The sequence below is a fragment of the Hibiscus syriacus genome, unplaced genomic scaffold, assembly GCF_006381635.1.
Source record: "Hibiscus syriacus cultivar Baekdansim isolate YM2019G1 unplaced genomic scaffold, ASM638163v2 tig00112230_pilon, whole genome shotgun sequence".
Lineage (NCBI taxonomy): Eukaryota > Viridiplantae > Streptophyta > Magnoliopsida > Malvales > Malvaceae > Hibiscus > Hibiscus syriacus.
Window position 1 is genome coordinate 994,061 of NW_024063275.1, and position 15,910 is coordinate 1,009,970.

Genomic DNA, 15,910 nt, shown 5'->3' on the forward strand with positions numbered 1-15,910 from the left:
TTGGTCCTTGAACTTCTCTAAACTTTATACTTTAGCCAATATACTTTCAAAATTTATTTTTTGGTCACTAACCAAAATTTGGGGTATTACATTAGCATTGTCTCGTCGAATAGTGAACCGCTCACGAGTTTTGAACCGTCAGATGCTTGGGGGTACTAGATTGGAACCGCGGCCGCTAGAGGGGATTATGGTTAGGGCTTAAGGAACTCTAACCCACTGTTCGGTCTATTGGGATACAACTCCAACCGGGCTTCACAAGGTGCTGGACCTTGTAATCTACTGACTTTTGGATTTTGTTTAGAACAAACGGGCTGCTGGTTATGTGTTTTAGGCATCATTTACTTTGTATATGGATTTTTTAATGAACTTTTGGACTGCTTTATAAAACCTGTAAAATAAAATAAAATTAGTGTACATTCTTTTAATTAAAACATGTATATATCAATATATAGCCATAATTTAATATATTACTAAAATCGTCCCTTATTTACTAGTTTAGCATAATTACTAATTAATATATTCTAATACAAACTGAACTTATTATTACAAATATATATATATATATTAATATAAAATTAAATTATAAAAAATGGGACAAAACGTGTGTCTACAAATTTTTTAACAAATTCACAAATTGTTTTATTATTTTTCAAAGGGGTGGAATTTTTCAAAAATATTTTTTCAAAAAGTTTTGTTATATCAGAAAGGGGAGATTGTTGTATAAAAATTTTGATATAACAATAATTTGTAAAATTGGATTTTGGACTTAATCAAATTTGTCAAAAATTTAACAAAAATAATTCAAAGTCCAAATTAACTTGAAAAATATGTTCTAAATGTTTTCCAACTTAGCGAACATTTTAGAAAACATACTCGATCATTTTCACACTTTAAACTCATGTTTCCAAACATTTTTAGCTAAAATGATCTATCCCTTATTAAAACACTACAACAAAATAGAGTTTTAGCGGCGTTTTTTTAGTTCTATGGCGGCATTTTTAAGCACCGCTAAAAAGCACTCGCGTCGATAGTAAAAACATCGCCCATACTAGCGTCGCTAATGTTGGCAACGTTTGTGATATAAAAATGCCGCAAAAGGTCGAGATCTATAGCGGCATTTTTGGATACAAACGCCGCAAAATGTCAAGTTCTCTAGCGGCATTTTTGCCAAAAACATCGCAAAAGGATAGATATATAGCGGCGTTGTTGGATACAAACGCCGCAAAAGGTCAAGATCTATAGCGGGTTTTTGGAAAAAATGCCGCAAAAGGTTAGATATATAGCGGCTTTTTTAGATACAAACGACGCAAAAGGTCAGATCTATAGCGGCTTTTTGGATATAAATGCCGCTAATTACCATTCTTTAGCTAAAATTAATTGATATTTTACATATTACATTCTTCCTATACATCACCTAAATTTAATATCATGTAACTTTATATAAATAACAATCACCATAAATTTTAACAACAAAATAAATTAAAATTTATAAACAATAAAATATATTCATTACTTCGAAAATATTGAGTTCAAGTCCACATATGGAAAGAAAAATAAATTAGTATGCATATAATATAAGCTACAAATGCCATTTGACTGGATTCCTGACTTAAAAGCCATTCCAAATTTTCTTGGAGATTCAACTTCTGCAACTCCTCCCATTTTTCTCTGTCTGCAACCATTTTCAAGGTTATTGGACATTTCTTAATGGAAAGCATAAGCAAAGGATGATCTCTTACAACTTCCCTCTATCTACTGGCCAAGTCTTCCAACATTTTTGAAATTCCAGTGAATACGGGTCTACAAGATGGATCTTGTTGCCAGCATCTCCACAAAATTTGGGTGAGTATGCGTAGGAATAAAAGGCATTAAACCCTGAAATTCACACAAGGAAATATCTCTTTTTCTTCAAGTCTACTATGCTGGTATGAACTAGAAATCTCATAAAGCCAATAAGCAAACTGAACTTTCCAAATACTTTATGCATGTGAATCAAGCGATATATATATATATATATATATATATATATATATATAAGGATAGTGGATATACATGGATATGCATGCTACTAAAACAAACGAGTTCTGCTAAGCTCTACCTTTTAAAAGAATACCTTCTGGACTACGTCCACAGCTTCTTGTAAGGGTGTTAAATTCTCGTATGGAAGCTGGCATCAGTTACAAAAATTAGATTGATTTTTCCTAACCTAAACCATAAACTACTAGAAGAAAAGATAAACCAGAATGAATCAAAATAAATGAGCCAGAGAACTTAAAGGACAAGTTTTTCAAAATCTAAATACGACATCTACGCAAGAATGCCTTCTTCATCATTGAAGCTCAAATTCAATGTCTGTAACTTGAATACTGCACCATGTATGAGCTGCACCAAATTGGATGCCACTCCGGTAGCTTGGACCGTCGTCTGTTTAGTTAACTGAGAAAGAACGGAATAAAGATGGGAAAACTCTATGAATGAATAGAATGTAGAAAACTCGATGAATGAGCCATGGATCAAAGTTAGGAGTCCTAGAGAAAAGGTTCTTGTAATAAAGACAGGAAAAGCATACTGATTGTTTTGTTTAATTTTTGTTCGTTCAACTTTGAATTCTAGTTTTATGACCCGATAGATCAAAGGTGCTCATGGGAAGTGATTTGAAAGCTTAAATACAAGACATATCAATCAACAACAAAAAGAACACTCACCTCAACAGTATCAATACCCTCAAGGACTTGAACCTTCAAGTTGGAAACACCTTCGGCTCCCTACAACAAACAAATAAATCATCCCATCAGATTCAATTATAGTATATACTTTAAACAAAACCAAAGAACCTGCCATCAATAATATCGACAGAAACATAGTAGTACAATTAAACAACAATATGATTATAGATTTTTCTTATTTACTTTTCGATGAGAGATAATACAAGGCAGCCATGTGAAATCTTTTCCTCTGTAAGAAGCCATTTTCTAAGGGATCGAGTGAAACATTGGACTATGATCGGGACACCGGATGAAGTAAGAAGTTAGATTCCTCCCCTTCATTCAATCTGAAGATAAATCTACCAAGTTGCCTGTCAAAATGATCATTTTTGTCTGTAAAACATAAATGTTGCTATAATTTGCTTGAAAGTCAAAAGGTTGATTATATACCTCTAATGCCTTACTCACCTTTGGAATTTCAGCTTCATTCAACATTCCATCTGCCTTCAAACAATCAAGATTGATTGTCAGTGACCTATGAATGAATAGTTCCAAGGGAAAAAATTTGTAGACAAATATACAATTTCAAGCAAAAACTAGTCAATGGAACCGATTTCTGCCTAATTTCAAGAATTCAAATTATATGCAATAAGTAATTGAAAGATGCACCCCTAGTGGAGATTCTTTAAGCACTACTATGAAACATGATACATTTTTCCAGAATTCAGTAACAAATAGATAAACATCTAAGCAAAACTCAAAAAAGAAGTTCAAAATCCAGCATTATCTAAAGCAACCCTTTGACAAAGACAATGACAATTCCCCCTTAGTTAATGAAAAACAAATTGAACTTTTTTTCATAATTTAAGTAGCAAAGTGAAAAACAAAAACCCATACCTGGAAGTACATTCTGAGAGTGTCAAAGGGAGAGATAGGAACAGAAACAAAGTCTTGTTGCTCAGCAACAGCTGTTTCTCCTTCTTCAGTAGACTTGAGTTTCCAAGTCCCATGAAGAGTTTTGGTCGTTTTGGAGGACAATGATAAGTTGTTGGACGACTAGATAAGAATAAACTTTAATATAAACAAGATCGAATATATAATTTCATGTTAGGGATCAGAATATAATATTTTAGGGGACAAACTTATAATAATTCAGAAGAGATAAAAATAAATTATTAATAAAAATTATATAAAAATAGATAAAATATATGAGAATTTAAAATTTTCATGAGAGACCGTTCATATCCTTTTTAGCAATTCAATAATACATTATTTCTCAAAAAATGAGAAAAATATACTCCATTTATAATATTTATCAGTCATAACTTCACATTGTCAATTACCTGAATATGATTCAAACTGTAGTCAAGAAACTTCTCAGTGCGCTTGACGAAGCGATTGAATAGCCCTCCTATCAATGATCGTGGTCCAACTATAGTATTAGATATAATCAGTCGAGGCTGATCAGAGAGAGATATTAAACAATGAGTTGTAAACTGAATGCTGAATTCTAAAACCATGCTAATTAGGAATACTGAAAGAATTTATCAAGAAAATCTACTCACTAAAACATTGAGCTAACTGTGATATGAGGTGAGTGGGATTGTGTGGCCATTCCAACTCTAGACGGTCTTTCTTTTATCTCTAGTGAACTTCATCCTCATCAACCTACATTTCAATTTTAAGCAAACCATTCAATATCAATTAGTTGCATATCAGGTTCAAAATTTGGATGCTAAACTTTGTAACTAAGATTTTAACTATTCATTATATAATGTAAATGAATTCACTCCGAACAAGAGACATAATCATTCAACACAGAAATGGAAGAGTTTTCCATGATTAAGATTAATGAAAAAAATAGATTAAGCTAACAGATATGCGTAAGTAATACACTTGTAATTACTCTGTGAAGAGAAGAGCCAGAAGGAAAGCATTGGCGACGCTTCCTTAATCTCATGAGAGAATCATGAACAAAAGGATTAGATTTTTCAAATTCCTTTTAACCAAAGGAAAAATGGGCACCAAATGATTGCAGTAAACTCATGCGCCTCCATCCAATTCAACCCTTGTCATCATTAGAGATAGGCCGAATGAATATAATAATGACAAACACAAAGTTTCCTAGAAAAAAAATGAAAAAGATGAATCATTTTTCATCTCAAGTGCGCAATCAAAGGCCACTTTTTGCTGTAAGAAACTTTTTTTGCACCCTAAAATAAAAAAGCTTTACAATTTGTAAAGAAAAAAGTCATAAAAGGTAACACCCTTTCGTCTCTGGTTCGACAACGACATGAAATGCAAGACAAAAGGGTAAAAAGTAACCTTTTTTGTTACCTTGAAAGTGATTATCTACCTGTTATTTCATGTATAACAGCGAAGTAGATGGGTTTGAGGTCCGGTAAAGTGAAAGAGCAAAGCAACGAAGCAGATGGGCAAAGCAGCGAAGCAACAGATTTGGAGAAAGGAATTTGCGAGATCGACGAAGCAACCAAAGAAGGACTAAGATCGGCAGAAATTAATTTATGGGTTTGGGGTAAACGACATAAAGGAAGTAAAGGAAAACCATAAAGAAAATAAGATGAAAAAGGGCTAGGGTTTTAGGAGATAAAATTACAAACTTTGCGGCGTTTTCAATTTCAAATGCCACTAATATATTGTCAAGTGCGTCGTTTTAACAAAACGACACTAAATGTTAACCCTATTACAACGTTTTTAGTTACAAACGCCACTAAAGTACTACTATGTTGCGACGTTTGTTGAAAAATGCCACTATGGATGAACCTATTGCGGCGTTTGTACCGAAACGCCGCTAAAATGCTACTTTATAGCGGTATTTTTATAAAAATGCCACTAAAGTACTACTCACATTGCGGCGTTTGTTGGAAAAATGCCACTATAGATGAACCTATTGCGGCGTTTGTATAAAAATGTCGCTAAAGTGATACCCTATCGCGACATTTTTATAAAAACACCGCTAAAGTACTACTCATATTGCGGCGTTTATTGGAAAAATGCCACAATAAATGAACCTATTACGACGTTTGTATAAAAATGCCGCTAAAGTGATACCCTATTGCAGCGTTTTTTATAAAAACATAGCTAAAATTACCATTTTGTGGCGTTTAGTATGTAAACGCCATAAAATGTTTAAAATCAGTGGCATTTACTCCTAAAATGCCACTAAAAGTGCCGTTGTAGAATAGTTTTGCTGTAGTGAAAGGATCAATCCCTTTGACCAAAAGATCGATCCCCTTTAAAAATGATGGATCCCTTGGATTCCAGTAGGTTTTGGATCGATCCTTTTTGCAAATGAATCGATCTCTCGAGGAGAAAGATCGATCCCTTCCCCTAAAGGATCGATCCCTTTCTTGCAATGGCCGAATTATTTGAAAAATGATTAATCCATTTCTCCAAAGGATCGATCCCTTGTGCATTAAATGTTATTTTTTTGTAGGTAACGATTATAATAATCCCCCAATGGCTCCAAACGGATAGAATTGATGGAGAAGTTATAAGTTGACGGTTAAAGCATCCCAAGGTCAACAAAAACCATATTGATCAAATATACCAACATCGAAAAAGTGTCTTGTGCTTTATTTTTTCATTCTTTTCATTGTAACGCACTTGTTAGCTACATTGTTTACTTTTCTCAAGTGTGATTTGGGTTAGTGCTTAATTTGTGCAAACATATTTTCCTTGTGAGGTTTTCTGATTTTTTTTGTTTTACTTGTATTTACTCTTTGGGAGAGTGTGTATTCAAGGTTTTGGGGTATAAACCTTAAAGTGCTTGTAAGGTTACACCTTGTTTTTAAAGGTAAGAAAATCTAGTGGATTGGAGAAATCCTTAGTCTTGATGCTCAGGTAGTGGATGTAGACATGTTTTAGAAGTTTAACTACTCTAAATCGTTTTGCAAATCTTTCTATTTTTCGGTTGTTTCCACAAAATTTTTAAAAAGTCAATTCACCCCCTCTTGGCATATTTCAGTTGTTCGTAAGAGTTAACATAAATGGCTCTTTTGATACAAGTCGAAGCATTACTGCAGTGGGAGTTGTTGCTTGGTACCATAAGGGCTAAGTGTTGGGCGGACTTGCACAGACTACAAGTGTGGTGTTTGATCCTACTTTGACAGACGTTCATGCGTTCATTGATGCGATAAATTTGGTCTCAAAACGGGGTTGGGTTCATGTTCATTTCCGTGAATCAAACGTGCTCCGACCTTATTTAGTTGAGTGAAAAAAAATTAAAATATAAAGTGACAAAAAAAGTAATGTTAAATGTGCTTGATAAAAAAATAATAAAAAATGAGAGAAATATTATTTATTATATGCATAGATAAATCATTTTAATTCATAAAGAAGATAAAAATATAAAAGAAATATAAATTAATTATATTTTCAAAGTTTAATATTATTTTTATTCATTTTTTAACTAATTAATGAAAAGAAAAAGAACGAACCAAAATATCTTAGTGGTTAAAATAAATATTGTTATTTATAGATGCTACGAATTCTAGCACTAGCAACTGCAATAGGGTGTTTGAGCGTTCATTGTCAAATGATTGACAATATTTAAAATAGTTACTACTTTGTAATCACTTTAGTTTAATAGAAAAAAGAATGAAAAGAAAAATTAATTCTCTTTATACCGGCTAAATACACTAATAAAAAGGCGTAAAGTATGCCTTCTTTTTCATATAAGTACCTAAAATTATCTTTTTTTAGCAAAATAGGTATTTTAAATATTTTTTGATCAAATAGGTACATATAGTATTTAAAATTTTCATTTAAGTATCCAAAGTATTCTTTAGTTAATGTCACATGTCAACCTTTTTATAACTTAGGTGAAAAAGTTTGAATAGTTTAGGTACCTGTTTTGACATAAAATACTTTTGATATTTATTTTGATAAAAAAATAATTTTATATATTTATTTTGATAAAAAAATAATTTTAAGTACTGAAATGAAAAAGAGAACATACTTTACATACTTATTTTTAATATAAGTATAACAAAAACAAGAACTTTTTTGTATTTTTATTTTTTAAACTTGATTTTCATTTTAAATTTGTCCTTGTAATTTTCTTTCCCGATAAAGCCATTGTAGTTGATATGAATGTTATTTCATGCCGGTTGCGAAATTCATCGGTGGTAAGTTGGAGCCTTGATGATTTTCTGCATCATGATTATTTTAAGAGTAGGACTCTCATTTTAAATAAATCCATAGGGATAATCCGATGGCTGCAGGGGGAAGTGTGTTGGTATTAATTTGGGTCCTGTAATTTCTATTGAAAAAGGTAATTCAGATAAAGGAAAATACTGGAATTGAGCATGTTGAGGGAGAGTTTGAAGATGTGTCGCTCTTGCCAGATCAGTCCATGAAGAAAAAAAAGAAATTGAAGAAATTCGGGTCTCTTATGGATATTCAGGGGAAGGTACTCTCGAAAGCTGAGAGGAGAAGAAGAGATCGGGCGTTGAAGAGTGCCAAGGTGAAGAAGTTTGATTTTTTATCCTCTGAATTATCAGGTACATCACTTTCAGATTCGGATTTAAAGAAAATGTGGGATACTGCCTATGTTGAAGCGGATGAGACTCTGGCAGTAGCTAAGTTGCTTGGTATTAAGTTTGCTGGTCCTGATAGTAAGGTTATCGAGAAGTTTGTGTCGTTAGAATTGAGTTGAGGGTAGCGAGGGAGTCGTGGAGCATGCGTTAGGTTTTGGCAGTTGGAATTTGTGATCCATGTCTTGATTTTTTGTAGAGGTTCTGGAGCAGGTTTTTGGAGGAGCATTTCGTGAATTTGTTTCGTCTTGAAGTGGGGGTTTACGATATGGGAGGTTTTAAGTTCTTTTCTAGTGCGATAGTCATCTAGATTTTTTGTTTTTTCTGTGTTGGAGTGAGTTAAAGATTGTAGTTAGGCTTCTTTTTTGGGAAGGATTCTGTATATTCATTTCCAAGGCGTCTGGGTGCTGATTTTTTTATGGTTTGTATGCTATTTTCTAGGATATATGTTCTTGATGAAAGAGGAGTGAGGGTGTCTCAGATTTGGTGAAACAAATGGTTTTTAAGGGTTCTAAGTTTGTATTGTGGGAGTAATTTAGAATTGTAGGGGATTTGGTGGAGGCATTAGATTGATCTGTTTGGAGTGCATATGGGGGTATTGTTCATTTCCTTTATCTCTATGCAGTGTTTTTTGGTTTATGCTAATAAAGATCGTTTTAGGGAGGGTTCATGGCAACTTAGATTTATTGTTTTGCTATTATTATAAGGTGGTTTTTAGGTTGTTCCTTGCGCATTTTCAATGCAATTACAGTTGTTGGATGTGTTGTTCAGAGATTTACTGTGGTGTAGGAGGACGTTTTAGTATCGGTTTTGGTATTTTTGTGGTGGCATAATGGGTGGGAAGATGTTGTTGACTGTGGAATTTATTGGCTTGTGTTCACTGTCCATGGTAGATGTGGTTTGTTGGTGTTGTAATAGCTGGGTTTGATGGTCTTTACAGTGGTTGATCGGTTGGTGATTGTTGATTTGTTGTGATTGTATTCTCTTGATGGTTGGGGCCTTTATATAGAGCTTAGTGATGGATTGCTGATTGCATCTTGGTTCTAGTTCGGTAGCGGTTTCTTCATCAAGTTTTCTCTTTTGTTGTCCGCTCGGGAATTTTGGATCCCTTTTGCTATCTCTGTTCGCTTTTGGTGATTCTGTATGCGTAGACGTTGTCGAGATAGCCTTTTCAGTTGGAATTGTTTTGTTGTTTTCTAGTTTTTGTATGTTCAGATGGCTATAGTTTCTTGCTCATGTTGGTCGGTAGTGCTACTTACTCTTTAATTGCTTTTTTAGGTTATGGTGATCCTCGTATGTATGGCTTTCGTTTCTTGTATGTTTTGTGTGTCTTGTTCTCTTATGTAGTGCTCTTTTCCTCCGACTAGTTTAGGGAGATTTTTAATGAGGCTCATAAGTTGTATGTTGACTTTTGATTTTTATAAATCTTCATTCTTATCAAAAATAAAATAAAATTTTATTTGTTTCAATTTCTTTCTAAACTATAACTATCATTTTAAATTAGTCTTCAAACTTTAAAATATTTTAATTTCATGTATATATTAATCACGCATCTTGTTAATAAAATTGTTAAGCCAAGTTATATTATTATATATTTGAAAAAATATAAATTTAAGCTAAACTATGATTGAAATTAAATATATATTTCATGTTTGCATTAATTGAAGGATGAAATTAAAAGATTCAAAAGTTTGAAGACTGATTTAAAAAGAGGATCATAATTTAGGAATGAAAGTAGACTTTTAAAACTCCAAGGACTAATTCAAAATGAAATTCAAGGAATAATTCAAAATGAAAGTCATAATTTATGGATGAAACTATAGATTAAAAGTTCAAAAACCAATTTAAAATGAGAGTTACTAGAGGTGGAAAACAGGTTATTCGGATCGGATTTGATTTTGGTTATTTCAGTTTAGACTTAATTCAAGTCAGGTTTTTGTTGGATCATGTCATTTCAAGTTTTGGTTTTATTAAGGTCTATAGTAAGTCGAGTTGAGTCCGGGTGGGGTTGGACTATTTTGAGTTTCGATTTTATTCGAGTCTATAGTAAGTCGTTCGGTTTGGGTATCGGGTCAGATCAATATTAGATTAGTTGATTTTTGGGTCAGGTCAATATTCGATCGATTATTTTCAGTTTGGATCAACTATGGATCTTTAGATCAATCCACGTTGAGTTGGGTATAAGTTAAATCAAATATATATATAATTATTGATATATTTTTGTAAAAAAAATCATGTTTGGGTAAATTAAATTCTAGTTAATTTCGGTTCAGTTTATTTTTTGTTCTTGTTACTTTCGGTTCGGATTACTTTCGGTTCATGTTACTTTTAGTTTGGTTAAATTTGGGTCAATTTCGGTTCAATTCAGGTTACTTTTAGTTTGGCTAAAATTCGGGTTTGTTTCAATTCGATTTTTTCGGGTTTCGGGTCAAATTTTGGTCATCATATTCGGGTCTATATCATATCTCAGTTTAGATAAATTGATTCGAGTAATCATATTCGAATTAAATTTACCACGTTTAGTTATAATAAGAAGATATATTGTGCAATTAAATCTTATTTTAATAAAGATTTTTTATTCTTGGGTATTATATTGTGGAGTTTTTTCTTTTAATGGTTTCTCCTTTTCCGGGCTTCAAATAAATGTTTTTTCAGTCATTTCTCAATTACTAAAATCACTAAAATTTTCAGAGAATCACGTACGCATAAAATACAGGTATCAAACAAAAATAAAGGCTGATCAATGTAGAATTGCCGTATTAAACAAAAAGAAAATAGACTAAGATATAAACTAGGCACTGATTTAGATTAGTTCTATATATGAAAGGACGCATATGGATACATAGAATAACTAAACAAATGATACCCAACTCTTCATTCAATCAGTATAAGAAAAAAATGATATCCAACTCTTCATTCAATTCATATAAGAAAAACTTTAGAACTATTTCATGTTCAAATAACTGCATCTACAAAAAATATATACCATCAATGTTTTAAAAAAATTATAAAAAAATAATATATCTTAATCACCTTATATTATTTAAAAAAAACTTTAAAATATTAAATATACACGCATGGTATCCAAACAGGTATTGCCCCAAACATGTCATACGTAAAATATTGTATTAAATACCCCTATTAATTATTATTTTTTGTACAATAACCTATTAGCATTTTACAAAACGCTAGTTTAGCATTTTACGAAACGCGAGTTTCATACATTTATTATCTCAATACAAAGTTCATTAAACGAATTTTATAAGGTACGAGATAATCTTACATAGATAGTTTGAGGTTATTTTTCTAACAAATTTATTAAAGGATTATTGTTCAAAATAATAATAATTTATGGGTTTTTTATATAATAATGCCTAAAATATTGATATGCATAAGATGTTAAAGCCATAAACGAAGTTAAATGTACTTCCCTTTTCACCTTTCATGATGGAAGGGATTTTAATTACTAAAACATACATGCATGGCCCCTTGCACTGCTCCTCCATGAAAACAATGATTAACCCCCGGATCATATCTATCTCTTCATCATTTACTTGATTCATACATTATAACACAACTGACCTACTTGATGGAGAAGAGTGGAAAACACAATCAAGGGAAACGAAATGATCCTACAGATGAACATCATAAGGTTTCATAACAGTAAACTTCATCTTATTTAACCAATAAACGGGTACTTTACAATTTGTTTTGTTCCCCTTGAATAAGACTGAAGATAAACAGTTTTGTTTTTAAATCAAAGTCCTAGATTTCTAATTGGATCAGATTATATATATACACAGATCCATCAGACAAGGATTCTGTAACACAAAGATGAAATATAAAGGCAATATCATAATATTTCTTTTCTTTTCTGGATTACACAGTTCTAATTACCCGATATCCTATAAGTGTTTTAGTATAAACACAAAGAAAGAGATTAAAAGAAATATCGTATAAAAGGAAGACTGATCTGATAGCATGTGTACAATGTATAGATTGATTGTTTCCGTCAAGTTATTATTTGTGTCAAGCTCATGAATCATGATGTGATGAGTTTAATCCTAAGATCAACGACCAAAATGTTATACTTTTAGGTTTTTTAATAAAAAAATTGGAAGAAGATAGGGTTGAACTTCAAAAACCCTAAAAAACTACGGTTTCATTTATGATAAACATGATAGATCCGTTGATATAGGCACACAAAAAAAACCCCCCACTTCAATACATACACATACATATATATGATGAAACTTTAGATCAAGAAGAGATCAGAGTGTATAAATAGCAGAAAGGACGTTAAAGAGTTCATATGTAGAAAAGAGATATCTCGTATATAACACAGAACACAACTTCCAGTTCCTAGTTTTCTTCAATAACACAGCTAGAAAAGCAGAAAAACCAAACAAAAACTTAAAAGATGTGAGCTAGTACTAAATTTGCTTCGATGGAAGCAAATCTTTAGAACCAAGATGCTTGATTCCCCCAACAAAATACTGAAAATCTAGAAGAGAAAAGACCCATCACTCAAAACCAAGAAAAAAACCTAAGAGGTTGAAAGAGAAAGTCCCTCCTTTTGCTTTTCTCCTCCTCCTTGACCCCCCATTGAAAACAACATCACCTTTGCTTCTTTAGCTGCTTCTGATATATTATTTTCATCTTCTTCTTCTTGGTTTGATGAAATGATGACAGACTTTGAAAATGTGAAGAAGGTAATGATCATAAAGGCAGGTGAGTGGGAACAATGATGGCGATGGAGAGGATACACAGAAAGAGGACTTCACCATCATTGCGGTTGGGTTGAGAGAGAAAAATAAAGTTAGGAAAATTCGAGGTTTTTTGTGCTTTTATTCCTTTTGTCAGATGAGAGAAAACAAAAGAGAGATAAAAAAAAAGAAAATAATAATTGAAAATATTTTATAATATACGATTTTGATCAATTTTTTTTTATTTGTTAAAATGACCAACAAAATCGTAATGTGATCTCTAAATCGCAATGCGATCTCCAGTATCGCAAATCAGTTTTCATATTCGCAACGCGATTTTTACTATCGCATTGCGATTTTCCAAATTCGCGTTGCGATTTTAGAAAATCACAATGCGAATATGACTATCGCAACGCGATAATACAAAATCGCAACGCGAGTTTCAAAATGCCATTAGTATCGCAACGCGTATTTTATTTTCAAATTTCAAACACGAATATTAATATATCTCGTAATCGCAACTCAAAACCTAAAACCCTAAATCACAACTCAGTCCCATCTCCATCTCTCACTCTCTACGGCGACATCCGATCCCATCTCCGGCGAAATCCGTCTATCTCCATCTCTCAGAGCCACCCTCACAATCATTCACGGTCAGAAATGGAAAATCAACCAAATCAACCACCGAGGGTTAGTTTTTTTAATTATTTTTATTTTGAAATTTTTGCATTATTATTAGGTTTTTCATATTGAAATTGATGATAAGTTTACTGGTAATTTCAATAATATATTAACCATTTCACTTAGATTGCTTATTAAATTCATTCGATTGCTGTCAATACTGCTAAAATGTTTAGTCTTTAACCATGTGAAGTTAGTATTTGTCTTTGTTTTGTCTTTTGGAAGTAATGCAATTCATTCAAGTTTCAATTTTAGACAATGACTATTTGAAACCGAGAATCGCAACGCGAAATGAAAATCGCAACGCGAAATGAAAATCGCAACGCGAAATGAAAATTGCAACGACAAAATTGCAAATCGATTTTAGTTTCTCGTTGCGATTTTCATTTCGCGTTGCGATAGTTGTTTTCGTGTTGCGATTTTCATTTTCGTGTTGCGATTTTAAGTTTCAGAAACTATTCTTCTTCTGCAAATTGAAACTTGAATGAATTGCATTACTTCAACCAAAAACACAAAGACAAATACGAAATTCACAATGTTGCAAATTTAAGTTTGAAGAATAAACTACTACTACTCTTTATGTTTATTATTGTTTTTGGTATATCTTCACATTGTAGTTTTTGTATATCTAACTTGGTAAGTTTATTGTTTTTGTAGAACTTTTTTTCGGCTCAATTGACCTTAAGGAATAAAATAAGCCTAGTCACTACAATTGCGTCGAAGCTTTCACATGTACAAAGAAAATTGTTTGAGGATACTTGCTTCGGGCAATGGCTGAAAGTACAACATCCGGGTGGAGATGCTATGTTGATCCATTTGTGGCTTCAGACCATGACTAGCGATCTACCCGAGAGTATAAAACATGGTAATGAAGAGATATGGTTTCATTTTCCACCGGCGTATACGTGTTTTGGTGGGAGGAGTTTTGCTTAATCACTGGTCTACGCTTCAGACATGATGATGTAGGTCCATACACTAGTCATATTACCCGCCCATCATGGTTATCCCGGGTTTTTCCTGAGCTGTCAATGGAGAAGCCGAATTTACACATCAACGACTTGACGAGATTATTTAATAAGAAAAATAGTTTTACTCGGATGGATGACGTCGATGTTGTCCGAGTATGCCTTTTAGTACTTTTGCATGCCGGCTTTTTAGGAAGAGAGGCCAGACAACCTATTCCTAAGGACCTAATATTATTGGTAGAGGACCTAAATGCATGGAACCTGTTTCCATGGGGTTCGTATCTAGGGAAAGCTACCTGGAATAAGTTGTCGTCTGCCTTTGATGACCGAAAAAGTTTGCATGGCGATTGTTCCAAATACACTTTGTCAGGCTTTATTTGGGCCTTTAAGGTAAGAATTTCTATATAATGTTTCCAAAATTATAATTAATTATTTAATAATTACTAATGTTTGTGTATTATATTGTTTGTAGATTTGGATATTTGAGGCTTTTCCCGGCATGCAGACATATGCATTAAAAACTTCAAATGATATTCCTAGGGCTATTTCCTAGAAAAGGAAACGGCGGTTGTTGGATTGGGAAGAGTTACTACGGTATACGACAATAAATGATGTAAGTTAACATAAATACTACCATATATAAACAAGTTATTACTAGTACACGTTTAACTTTGTTTGAGCTTTTATATTGTTAGGAGGCCAACACTCCATTACAGAAGCTGACACCCACGGAGACTGAGCTTGCCACTGATTGATAGCAAGCTAGTAAGCATTTTTTTGATGGCACGGATGATGAGCAACCTCCACTTCGAGAGCCATCACCTCACCCAGAGCCATCACCTGATCGACCACACTATACACCTCTACAATGAGAGCCATCACCTATTCCATCACATCATGGAGCCTCTTCTCCACCATCACCTCATCATAGGCGACCGGCAAAGATACCACGATATTTATCTCTCTGTTCTCCACCTCCACGGGATGAGTTAGGGGAGTTACATGATGAGGTCAATGCCTTGCGTGAGGAGGTCGGTACTTTACGCGATGACAATGGTGCATGGCGTGATGAGGTATCTACTTTACGTGGTGAGGTAGCTGCTCTACGTGAGATGGTAGCATCGTTACAGAATGAGGTTCATACTCTACGCAACGAGGTAAGTTTAAGATTTTTCATATTTAACTTGATTTACTCGTAATTTCACTTAGATTAACCATTTCACTTAGATTACTTAGTAGATTCATTCGGTTACTACCAATATTGCTAAACAGTTCTAAAATAACCATGTGAAGTT

General features: G+C 33.0%; 1 protein-coding gene across 1 annotated transcript; it reads right to left on the reverse strand.

The window, feature by feature from the left end:
• Positions 1-2,307: 2,307 nt before the first annotated feature.
• Positions 2,308-4,225, reverse strand: LOC120176166. Its single transcript, XM_039182653.1, has 5 exons — positions 4,049-4,225; positions 3,603-3,761; positions 3,156-3,209; positions 2,706-2,765; positions 2,308-2,436 (listed from the first exon to the last, which is right to left on the reverse strand). Exons 1-5 carry the CDS (start codon positions 4,223-4,225, stop codon positions 2,308-2,310), a joined length of 579 nt encoding a protein of 192 aa, XP_039038584.1.
• Positions 4,226-15,910: the final 11,685 nt, after the last annotated feature.

Bases quoted from the DNA above. Each gene is read 5' to 3' on its own strand.
- LOC120176166 (XM_039182653.1), bottom strand. From the start codon at position 4,225: ATGGTTTTAGAATTCAGCATTCAGTTTACAACTCATTGTTTAATATCT. The intron at 3,210-3,602 runs GTATGGGTTTTT...GATTGTTTGAAG, and splicing joins CTCTCAGAATGTACTTCCAG to GCAGATGGAATGTTGAATGA. The intron at 2,437-2,705 runs GTGAGTGTTCTT...GTTCTTTCTCAG, and splicing joins AGGGTATTGATACTGTTGAG to TTAACTAAACAGACGACGGT.